This window comes from Lupinus angustifolius, chromosome LG09 (genome assembly GCF_001865875.1).
Source record: "Lupinus angustifolius cultivar Tanjil chromosome LG09, LupAngTanjil_v1.0, whole genome shotgun sequence".
NCBI lineage: Eukaryota > Viridiplantae > Streptophyta > Magnoliopsida > Fabales > Fabaceae > Lupinus > Lupinus angustifolius.
The window spans coordinates 12578311-12591423 of NC_032017.1; the positions used below are offsets into that span (position 1 = coordinate 12578311).

A 13113-nucleotide genomic window follows, 5' to 3' on the forward strand; every position below is an offset into this window, starting at 1 on the left:
GGTTTTGTAACAAGGTTAAATTAAAATAAAAAGTTAACTATGAATTTAAAAGAGTTGGGATCGAAATTCATCATCTTTCCCTTTTTACATCCATAGATTCTATTCCAAGCCACTTGCAAAGTTACTGATTTTGATGCACATTTTCAGCAATTCATTTACATCAATTCCTTGAGTGTAAAATCCTTAGATAATCACTTAATTACCAATTCCTTGGCAAATTGACTGATTAACTAGCATTAAAAACAATGTAAAAGCAATTCATACATCATTATCCATTCCTGAAATAATGGTGTATGAAGGAAGATAATCCAAATCAGGTGTCAAATTTAACTTTCCAATTGAACTTGAACCCAAGAACAAGAATTCAGTAGCTAATTAAACTCATGTATTAAGAATGGGATAAACTTCCCAAAATCAAATAACAATCACATTAGAATTGAATCCAGGAGTACAAAGGTTAGAAGATTACATTTCAAATCCCAACAACGAAGAACTAGCCACTCATCCTGGTCATTACAACACTTTGATCATGAGAAATACAAGAAATTTTGTGGAATAGAATCGTTTCCACGATGTATATCCTAATCTCCCTATATTTCGTGCCAAGAATTGCTTCAGAAGTGTTTCAATAATTGGTTTTTCCTCTATAACTGCCTATATCAGCTACTAACTGTTATTCTCTCGCTCAAGCTAGAGATTCTCGCTTGAGCGAGAGAAGATGCATCTCCATGCCTGAACACCTCGCGTGGGCGAGAGAATTAAACTTTCCACACTTAAACACCTCGCTTGGGCGAGGGAGAAATAGTAAGTATGAGTTTTTTTGTCTTGAAATAGCGTCTGAGCGAGGCTCCCTCGCTTGGGCGAGGGGTACCAGTGTTTTCTAATGATTTTCCTCTGAATTATGGCTTTAGCGACCATTACCTCGTTTGAGCGAGGTTTGCGCTGTTCAGAAACTTATTCTTCTTATTTTTTTCTCCTTTATTCATCATTTTTATCTTGAAAACAACAACACATAATTAAATTCCTAAAGAGTACAAGATTACTAAATTGTCGGAAATTGTATGCAATTATATCATAAAATTTAAACAAAGTGCCCTAAAATCATATACATTTCAGTAACATTTTGACACTTAACAAAGACTCATCATGAGAAGCAAATTGACTAAGAATAGGACATTCCAAGTAAACATCATAGTTGATGAGGTTCAATGCCTTGCTGCCATGGATTCCATTGAAGAAAGTTGGCTCTAGAAGTGCACGTATGGACACTTGAACTTAAAAAACTTTCACCAACTTGGTTTAGCTAATACGGTACTTGGAATTCCCATAGCTACACTGCCTAAGAAAATGTGTGAGGTTTTCTTGGTTGGCAAGCAGTCCATAAGACCTTTCAAATCTCACTTCAGCATGAAGGCCAAAGGAATCTTAGGAGTTGTGCATTCAGATATCTATTGTCCATTTAAAGAGCCATCACTTGCTGGAAACAAGTACTTTATTACTTTTGTTGATGAATTCAGTTGGATGATTTGGCTATATGTGCTAAAATTATAGAGTCAAACCTATGAAGTATTCCTAGATTTCAAGGCATCAGTTGAGAGGGAAAATGGAAAGATGTTGAAAATCCTAAAGAACAGATGGCGGATGTGAATTCACATCAAATGCTTTCACAACATATTGTCAAAAGAATGGCATTAAACATGAAATTGCTGCTTCATACACACCTCAACATAATGGATTACAATAAAGAAGAAATAGGACAATCATGGATATGGCTAGGAGTTTGATCAAAGAGAAAGGCATGCCACAAAGGTTCTGGGGTGAAGCAGTTGCAACCTTAACATGCATCTTGAATAGATGTCCAATAAAGAAGCTTGAAGGGAAAGTTCCAACAGAAATTTGGACTGGACATAAACTTATGGTGAGTCATTTCAAGGTGTTTGGCTCACTTGCATTCAAGCATGTTCCTGACCAAAGAAAAACCAAGCTTCAAGACAAAAGTGAGGCAATGGTGTTCATTGGATACCATCCTACTGGAGCTTACAAACTATGATCTTGTCAAAGATAAAGTGCATATCAGTAGAGATGTTGTTGTATTGGAGAATGAAAGGTGGAATTGGGAGAGTAATACAACCAGCTTGAGAAGAATCTTGCATGCTCTTGCTAATGAAGACACTACATCTGAAGAAGAGAATCAGAGAATCAGTAGTGTCCCTACTACTCAGAGGTCACAGAGAATGAGATCAATGCCCACTAGATTTACTGACTATGAGATTAATCATGATAATCAAATCAATGATGAAGGTGACTTGGTGTACTTAGCACTCATGGCACTTATGGCTGAGGCAGAACCAATCAATGAAGTTGATGCTCTACAAAACTCAGTTTGGAAGGAAGCAATGACTGAAGAGCTTAAGTCCATTGAGAAGAACAAAACCTGGAACCTAGTTGAACTACCAAAAAATAAGCACCAGATAGGAGTAAAGTGGGTGTTCAAGCAAAAACTCAACCTTGATGGATCCATATCAAAGTATAAAGCAAGGCTAGCAGCTAAGGGGTTTTTTCAAAGAGAAGGATTGGACTACACAGAAGTATTTGCTCTAGTGGCCAGAATTGAAACAATAAGACTAGTAGTAGGGATTGCTTGTGCAAGAAACTGGGAATTATTTCAGCTTGATGTAAAATTAATCTTTCTTCATGGTCCCTTGGAGAAGAAGTTTATGTTCAGCAACCTCCTGGATTCATTGTCAAAGGGAAAGAACATCAAGTCTATAAGCTAAGAAAGGCTTTATATGGCTCGAAGCAAGCTCCAAGAGCTTGGAATAAAAGGATTGACTCATTTCTTTTCAAACTGAAGTTCAAAAAATGCATAATAGAGCATGGTGTATATGTCAAAGAGATGGAAATGGTGACTTGATGATAATATGCCTATATGTTAATGACTTACTCATTACAGGCTCCAATCCAAAAGAGAATGAAGAGTTTAAAGGAGTCATGGAAGCTGAATTCGAAATGACAGACTTGGGAAAGGTAAGCTATTTCCTTGGATTGGAATTCACCTACACCTCTGCTGGAATACTAATGCATCAGAAGAAATATGCCAAAGACTTGTTGTAGAGATTCAACATGAAGTCCTGCAATCCAATAATAAATCCATTTGAAACTCAATTAAAACTCACAAAAGATGAAGAGGGTGAGGTAGTGAATGAGACTCTATATAAGCAGGTGGTAGGATCCCTGAGATTTCTATGCAACAGGAGGCCAGATTTGTCTTATGGAGTTGGACTTGTAAGCAGATTCATGTGCAATCCTAAGAAATCTCATATGTCAACTGTTAAAAGATTGCTAAGATATATGCAAGGAATAAGTGACTATGGAGTATTGTTTCCAGTCAAAAGGCAAAAGACAGAATTGGAAATTGTTGGGTTTGCAGACTCAGATTATTGTGGTGACTTGGTTGAAAGAAAAAAGCACATGAAGGTATTTGTTTTTATTGAATGATGCTCCAATTTCTTGGTGTTCTAAAAAGCAAACAGTCATTGCATTGCCTAGTTGTAAAGTAGAATACATTTCAGGGAGTTATGCTGCATGTCAGGCAATATGGCTTGAAGAATTGATGAGAGAAATGAAGGTTGATGTTAACACTCCAATGCAACTAAAGATTGATAACATTTCTGCCATTAACTTAGGTAAAAATCCAGCGAGCCATGGTAGAAGCAAGCACATAGAGATAAGGTTTCACTACCTTAGAGACTTGGTAAGTAAATGAAGACTTAAAGTAGCCTATTGCAGAATAGAGGTGCAACTGGCTGATGTCTTCACAAAGGCATTGAAGGGTGATAGATTTGATGATCTAAGGATGAAGATATGAGTTGTATCAAGCATACATTTGGCTTAGGGGAGAATGTTAGAAATAAAATGTAATCCAAATGTATTAGAAGATAGTTAGTTGCATTAGTGAATAATTGTGTTAAGTTTGTTGAAACTTACTATTTTTAGTTAGGGGAGTTTTTGAAATTCTATTTTTTGTTATTGTGTACTTTCTATAAATATAAAGTTCTTCTTTGTTAAGCAATGCCTTTGTTGAATCAATATACGCAATACAAACTCTTTCTTCTTCTATTTCTTTGCTAAGATTCTAACAGGATCCACCTACAATTAAAAAACCTACTCCAAATCTGATGGTTATGGTCTATTCACTAATTCAAAATATTGAGTTTTCTTATAATAAATGGTTAAGATGTAGAGTAGATTTTTCTCCCTCACATTTATAATTATACTTTATAATTGTGATTTATTTTGTCTCTAACTCTTTATTTGTGTCATGTATGTATTGATACACCGGCATTTCATAGACTTTCTCCAAGTATATATTATCCCTCTCCATAAATGCACCTATTTCATTATTCAACACAGAAATTCCCAGTACTTAATAAAATGAGAAAACAGGGCACTTAATAATTTTATACATTATCCGCACATCATTCCTTAAGTAAATCTCCCTCTTTTGATAAATATACCTATCATTTTTTTATTAATGACTGGAACAAAGATCTTCTTCATTAATGGAGAGACAAGTGTTACACACTAATACACAAAATGTCATATGTAATAATACTTTTAACCTTTTATTTACCATGAAATTTTATTTTTGTCACTAAAAATATGAGTAAAAACAACCACTTATCTCTTCATTAATGAAGAAAATTATTGTTCATAGTACTGATAGGAGTAACAACCTACTTTGATCCTATTAAAGTTTTATACTATTAATTTCCTCTATAAAAAATTTCAAACCTAAAATGAATATCAAAATATTAAATTAGTACTTTTTAACATTTTTAAGACCCTTAATATAAACTATATTAATTAAAATTCACCATATTTAAATAATTTTTTAGGAATCAAAATTGTAAGGCGCACAAATCATAAGGGATTCTAAATATAATTCTACCTTATGATCTCTAAGGAAATACAGAAGGATGTCCAAACACAATACTCCTTATAATTTATTAATTTGTTTGCATTACCCTTTTATTTTTGTGATCTGCAATATTTTTGACTACATTAAACTTTACTCAAAAGTCTGATACTTCTTGTCGAGAAAAGAAGTTACCAGAAGAAGAACCATTAGGAAGCAATGCTAATCTCACAACACTAGCAGCACCATCTTCAACAGATAATATGCCAGAGTTTTTGGTCATGTCTGTCTTCACAAAACCAGGGCAGACACAATTAATGCACATGTTTTGATGCTTCTTAGCTAGAAGTCTTGTGTAACTACTCAAGGCTGCTTTTGAGACAGTATAGGCAGACAAAAAGGTTGGCCACCCTTTTTGTTTCACTGAATCTTCTTTGAAGTCTTTCATAAACTCCTTCACTACCTTGTCTATTCTCTCTTCTGTAATATTTTCAGTATCTTCCAATACCCTCTTAGCCCATTCATTTGATATGTACTAAAACAACAACATAATAATAAGATCTTATCAGGTATGGGAGAGGTCACATAAAAAAAAAACATAAAAAATAGAATAATATAAATTTTATTCATGAGATATAATGATATGACATTTTTCCTATTTAATACAAGTGCAAACACAACTTGTTTTTACGGTACTATAAATGATTCTTTTCAGATGATAACATAATTTTGTCAATGTTGTTGAGGTCATGTAAAATCACACTTCAAAATAATTAGCCAAAATAAAAATATTTGGGATTTAGTCCAAAAGCACCCTCTAAACTTAGCATGATGTATGATTTAGTCCCTGAATAATGTGCAAAAAGAACCATGAACTCTGGTTCAGGTGCAAAATTGTCCTTCATCATTCAAAAATATCCACTAAACTTCGCGGTATGTATAATTTAGCCTCTAAACTTTATCAAAACTTGTGCATAAAAAGACTTTTAACCCATGTTTGCATGATATTTCTCCTCCACTTTTAATTTTTTATTATGAAGGACTATTTTGCACCCATATCATAGTCCAGGGTCATTTTTGCAATTTTTTGAAATTCAATGACTAAACCACACATCATGCCAAGTATATGGAATGTTTTTGGACTATTCCTAGAAGAATTAAAACATGTCGTTCTTGTACCTTTAACTTCCCAGCTTCGGAGGAAACATTAACAATATAAGGTGAATTGGATAAATGTAGAAGGGGAAGAAATGCTTCAGTTGTTTCCTTAGCACCATAGTAGTTTGTTTTTAAGCATTTTTCAGCCATCTCATAAGTTTCAGGGAGCTCCCTCCAGTTAATTGTTGATTCCACCTGCATTCATGTATAAGAAACCAAAATCTTTTTAGAGACTTGATGCAATATGGAGCAAATATTCTCTCCCAAAATATGTACCACTCTATCTACCCTTCCATTCTTATCGTCAGAAAATATAAAGTTAATATATAATTTTCATTTTATTTTTCAAACTAATGAGAAACAAAGGGGTACATAGAGTCATTCTGATGCATCAAGACCAATAACCCAACATAGGTTAGAGAAAAATGGCCACTAACCAAGTCATCCATATTGAACCCATTGATTCCTGCATTGTTCACCTGCACGAGAGTTTGAAATTCTTAAATTATTCATTCAATTTCTGATGAAATAAGGAAAACACAAAGACCATGTTACTGTGCTCAACTCATTGATAGTTTTCAATTTGATTTGCCTGAATTAAATCTGTATAAGCTAAATCAGGCTGAGCTAGTTGAATTTTCAGATTAATCTAAAAAAAATAGTGCTAGTGTTTTTTTGGGTACAGTAATAGTGCTAGTGTTTGAATTGGCAAAAACCAATTGTCCAATCAAAATAACTTATTTGACTCTAATAGAACAATGTTCAAAATCACTTGGATAACAATCTAAATGTAATTTAATATCAGGAAAAAGTGGGTAAAATACTGAACTTGAAGACACAAACCCAAAACCAGTTTTGATTATTTACATGCTTACTGGTTTTATGATACTTAGTGCAACAATTTAAGGGCATGGTCACAACAAAAGTGAAATAGACATTAGTAAATGGCACCAAAACAAAAGAGTAACAATGCATATGCTACTCTTTAGTTGTCGTTCTCAAGATTTCAATATGCCCATAAGCATTTTCTTTATACTACTAAAGACATCCTCTTACCTCATGGATAAGGAAACTTTGGGATGTTTGACTGCAACTAAATTTTTCGGTAGATAACAAATTTCACTAGAACTTGAGATTCTTGGGACCAAATTGGACTTTTCCATTTCTCATAAACTAAATTGGGAAGCCCATTTTTTCTCAGGGCAAACTTGAGTCATATCTCAATCATTAAAAAGATAGAAAAAGAAGATACTTAAGCACATTTTACAGGAAAATTCTAGGAAGAAAAGTGGAGCACACCATCTAAATCTAATACAAGGTTCTCTTTGATACAGCTACCAGTATGTAGTATATGATAGGTTATCATATCAAATATATAGTATGTTAGAAGTATACTTAGTTGATATATTTAGTAATTTCTTTATACCTATATTACTACTATATTAACTATTAATTATGAATAATTAATGATATATTTTCAAATATTTTATTTTAATTTCCTTTAATATAATTAATATTTGAGTCATTTATGATTTAATTTAATAATTGGTTTATGCATAGAACTATAGATAAGTCAATTTGATCAATTTAGTAGTGTAAGGTCTCATTAGATCCTAAATCACCAAAAAGTCAAATGTTTAATTTTTGGTCTCATTATTAGTTACTTGCTTTATAAGCTTTCTTTTTATTCTTTTCTCTTATATAAATAAGACATATTGACTCACTTCTTATTCAATCAATTCAATTCATTCAATGAGAATATTATTAATCTTTGTTTTTCATTCTTCTTTCTTTAAGCTTTCTTTTATACACTTCTTGATTCATCAAGAAGCTTTCTTTTGATGGCTCTTACCACATTTTAACAAAAATATCTTCAGCAAAATCTTCTTACCAAGATATCAAGTCTCCCAAATTGAACCTTAACAAACTCAACTAAAGATGCAATAGTAGCAGGATCAGTCACATCAAGCTTATGAAAAACCACAAGGTCAGAGAGACCACACTCTCTCAATTTCTGAACAGCTTCATAACCCTTCTTCTCATCTCTTGCTGTGAGAACCACCTTGATTCCGTTTGATGCTAACCCTTTTACAGTCTCAAATCCTATCCCTTTGTTTGAACCTGTAACAACAGCATACCTGAAGAAACAAAACAAAGGTACATTACATCCAAAGGAAATATATTTTTTACATAAGGGAATTAGGATTAGTCGGAAAATGTAGCCCCAGAACATATAGAAAATGGCACCTTTGTTTTGCATCTGCCATAGAAACTGAAATTGGATGAATGTATGAACACACGCTAGAATGATATATTATATAGTATTGATGAAACTTTATGGTATATGAAAAAGAGATTAATCCATAAAGATTTATATACACTCACTATATTATCTATCATTAATTTTATGCAATGACAATGTATAAAACTTATAAAATATGAATGTATATATCTTTTTTCTATAAAAAATGTACTTGTCTACTTAAAATAAGAGTGTAATATTCATACACTATAAACATAATATTTATGCACTATCAGTGTAAAAATTTATACACAGTATATCATTCATTATTTGCATTACTTTTTCTAAAGAGTAAAAAATGAATAAATAGTAGATAATGCAATGACAGTGTATCAAACTTATACACTATCGATGCATATATTTTTTCCTCTTAAAATAATTAAATGATTTAATAATTTGTATAATTAAATGAATTAATATTTATGTTGTAGGAGTTTATTAAACTCTCATAATATTATTTAACATCCATATGTTAACTATGATTGAATCATAAACAAAATTAATAAAATAAATATTGGATAATACAGTAAAAAACTTTACATTATAGATATTAAAATCATAATTAAATGGGTTAGGACCTAGGAAATGTTTACTTTATCAATAAAAAAAGATTGTGTTTACTTTGACAACAAGTAAGCATAGTTGGATAAGGTTTGTTGTTCATTATATAAAGCTAAATATTGACGTAATCATTTCTTTAACCCAAACCTATTCCTAGACCAAAAGGTTAATTCGATTTTAAATATATACCTAGTTAACTTTTGAATCTGAACATGGTCTTGGATTCGGTTATATATAATATATTTTTTATAGATTAAATTTTCTCAAATATTACTTATTATGCTATATAATTTGACATATGAGATGATATCTATGTAAATATTTACATATGTGTATATATGTTAAAAGATTAAAAAATCTATCACTTATGAAATGATTTACACATTATGCCAATAAATCATTTTCAAAAGAGTGTTTTGAATAACTAACAAAAAAATTGAGAACCATGCATACATGGTAGGTTTATTGTCCTATTTATATGAATAAATTATTATAAAATATACTAATGTTAAAAATTGTACATATTTTATTTTACCTATTTTGAAAGTCAAATACAAAGCAATAATTTTTACAATATTATTATTATAGAATTTTGGTATATGATTTACATTTATTAAAGGTTCAATATTCTTTAAATCACAATAATAAATACCATATTTATAAAAATAATTACCATATTTATAACAATAATTACCATATTTATAAAAATAATTACTTTCTTTTCTATAGGATATACCACCCCACAACTTTGTTGGGCCTGTTACAGATTCTAGATAAAGTAGAAACAAAAGGTAAAGACAGGGATAAGGAGATAATTGATAATTCCATAACAACGTTTGAGAGGGTATCCAACCTTTCTAGTACCAAATATTTACTTTTAAGAAAATTCCGTACTTGACTTCTCCTTTTCTAAAATGTATATTTACACGTGATGTTTACTTTTTTAAGGTAAAGTAATGCGTAATTATAGAGATTGTTTTGTTGACCACATCTCTAAAAGCTGCGGAGCAGGAAAATAAAATATGTTATAATTTTATTAAAAAATAATATTTAATATATAAAAAGTAATAAATTTGCATTTTCAACGTTTTATTTTGTCAGGTCTTTTATTATCGTATAGTAATAACTAATAATAATTCATTATACATCTAGTCATTTTTATAAAATTATTTTGGTTAGTTTCATATTGATTAAAAAATGTGAAAATATCATAAATTTGAACAATTATATCACATTTCTAAAATTGTTTGAGTAAGCATGAATGTTTTGGTAATAAATCTATTTCTATACAAAACTCTGAAAGAGATTCAGATTCTATCCGACAGAAAAAATGTTTTAAAAAAGCTTATGAAAAATATGCAACTTTTCAGTACTACAACTACTACAATGGTTGAGCTGATTCAACTAGTCAAACTATGAATTAATTACGTTTTTTTGTCTTCCAATAATCCAATCCCTAGTAATGTTATTTGGTCTGTTCCCTTAATTTCAGTGTTATAAAAACCGGTTCGTGTTTGCCAGTTCAAGCGGTGAATCAGTCTCAATACCGATACAATACATTAATTATATTGCTCATACAATTATACCTGTTAAAATTGGCTAAAATTGGTCAAAACTGGTCATACAGGTCGGTTTTCAATTGAACCGTACTGGTCATACCGACCAATTTTTATTTAAAATTAATTTTTTAATAAAAATGGAAAAAATATTGATTTTTCAACATTAATAATAATATATTATACTTTTATATCTAATTTCGCCGGTGTACGGTTTAATTAGTGAACTACCGATTGAACCACTTTATCACTATATGAGTACCCTAATGAGTTTGATGATAGATATGATATTAACAACACTGCTTAATTTTGTATGTGAGGATGGGATTGAGCCTCTCCATGGAATATGAGGAGAAAATGAAGTTTTATAATTTTTAATATTATTTGATTAAAATTTGAACCATTAAAAAATTATTTGTGTCAAGTTTGTATCCAATATGAGATTGCCTAATATTGAAGAAGATCTCTACTCATTAAGGTTGTAATTCTAGATTTGGTTTTTAGTTCAATTTGTGTAATATTAATTAAATTTTGTTAGTTATTGACATTAATGAAATCAATATTAATTAGGGTGTTTAAATCTACACTCATCCAAAAATATAATCGAAAATCTATTTAAAATAAATCAAAACTGCAAAAACTAAATCAAGCTGGATACGTTGGATTGATTTTTTGAATATAGAATTAGACTGGGCCAATCTAGATCGAAATATTTTGACCTATAGGAATCCAAACAATTAATTCTCATGAATGAGTAGTTTTGCGTATAGTGGATTTTTCAGTTAGGACACTATTTATAGTTTACACGCAACTTGATTGTGAATTGCGATATAAAAGTTCAGAGGGACTTTTTTTGATACTACTTATCCTACTGCATGATAAATTAACAAGATGCTCGGAGCAAATGTAAAAGTTTAACAGCGATGTGAGTCTGTGACAAGGTTGTGGAGTTTATATAGTAGTATAATGCTAGGGGATGTAGCAATAACGTGTGACACTTAATTCTGATACATATGCAAAATGCTTACTTTGTTCTGCACAGGTGGCAGGATCATAATGGAGGATACATTTTGATGAAAAATTCAACACAATAGCAATGTAAACTCTAATAGAGTATATGCAGTAGATAATAATTTCCCTAACTTGCTAGAATATATGATGAGCAATATCAAATAATGCAGTAGCATGCAAGAGATACCAGAATTTTAACATGGAAAACTTTCCCAAAGTAAGAAGTAAAAACCACGGGTACAAGCCAGTCAATCAAGCTCCACTATAATCAAAATAGGAATACAAGAGTGTCTCCAAAATACAGCACAAAACGTGCTCAACAATACGACATACAACAGAGCAACAAGCTTGAAAATGAGAACAAGAAAAACCATAAAAACAGCTGCTGTAACAACTCTTTTTCTACCACCTCGAGCGTTGTCTCACTCATCCAACTGTTCAGATTGAAGAACTATAAGCTTTGAACCTGCTGTCCAAATTTCAGCCCGATCCAACAGTGAACGAAGACGCACTCGCGAGTTTCCCACGGCTACTCGGAGTTCCTGCGGTTGAATTTTCTTATCTTCTCTCACACTTTTCAAATACCTCTTTTGCATAAATTACCTTTACTATCTTACCACATCTGACCCCTATCTATTAGATTAAGTGGGATAAGTGGGCTTTGCCCAACTGAGTCTTTCTCCACAAAGGAAGGGAGCCCAAACCCAACATATATCCCCCTCACAACTATGTGGAGAGAATAACCAAACCGTCAATCGCACAAACAAGTTTCAAACTTCCACCTTGATAAGGCCTTAGTCATCATATCAGCACTATTATCATCTGTATGAACGTTAGCCAATTCCAACAACCTAGCATCCAAAACATCACGTATCCAATGATACCTCATATCAATGTGTTTGGACCTAGAATGAAAAGTTGAATTCTTCCCAAGATGAATAACACTTTGACTATCACAAAATAACAAGTATTTGTCTTGGATAAAACCAAGCTCCTGCAAGAATTTCTTCACCCAAAGCAACTCTTGAAAGTGCGCATGTCAAGAGGAGCACTTTGGAAAGCTCTCTCATTATATGTCATGGTTTTGATGAGGACAACTTGTGCTAATAAGAGCTTGAAGATCATCAACAAATCAACGTGCTTAAGTCTTTTGATTGGTACTAGACTTAGACTAGAAACTAGTTTAGGTTGAGTCTAAGGCTTAGGTCACCTAACACATGTCTCATATGCATAAAACCTTTAAATCATTTCATCTTTGAGATATGTCATTCATAATATGTTCATGCATCACATAAATACATGTATATGTGCATCCTAGGCATAAACTTAGTGTTAAACATGTATGAATCAAGTGCATAACATATTTGAGTTTTTATAATTGAAAATACATATGAAAATATGTTGTTAATCGATTAAGGCATACGTTAATTAACTTTTTGATAAGCTGTTGAAACTGAAAAACTTGGAAAACAGAATCAATTACATTTTTGAACAACGTTAATCGATTAACCAAGGCTTTAATCGATTAACTGGGCCTCAGAACTGATTCTTTATAAACTACGTTTTCAGAAATGATGTCATAACTTGCATGTTGCATTTCTTAGAGA

The 13113-nt window shown here is 31.6% G+C and overlaps 1 protein-coding gene across 1 annotated transcript in view; it reads right to left on the reverse strand.

Moving 5' to 3' along the window:
- The window catches only part of LOC109356958 ((+)-neomenthol dehydrogenase-like), a 20525-nt gene continuing 12427 nt past the window's right edge, over positions 5016-13113 (reverse strand). The window contains exons 1-5 of the mRNA XM_019600616.1: positions 8324-8396; positions 7968-8214; positions 6514-6555; positions 6098-6271; positions 5016-5453 (exon numbers count right to left, since the gene is read on the reverse strand). Of these exons, the coding sequence (XP_019456161.1) occupies positions 5076-5453; positions 6098-6271; positions 6514-6555; positions 7968-8214; positions 8324-8343 (861 nt within the window). The 5' untranslated portion in view covers positions 8344-8396 and the 3' untranslated portion in view covers positions 5016-5075. Of the gene's footprint in view, positions 5454-6097; positions 6272-6513; positions 6556-7967; positions 8215-8323 lie in introns of the transcript that reaches the window.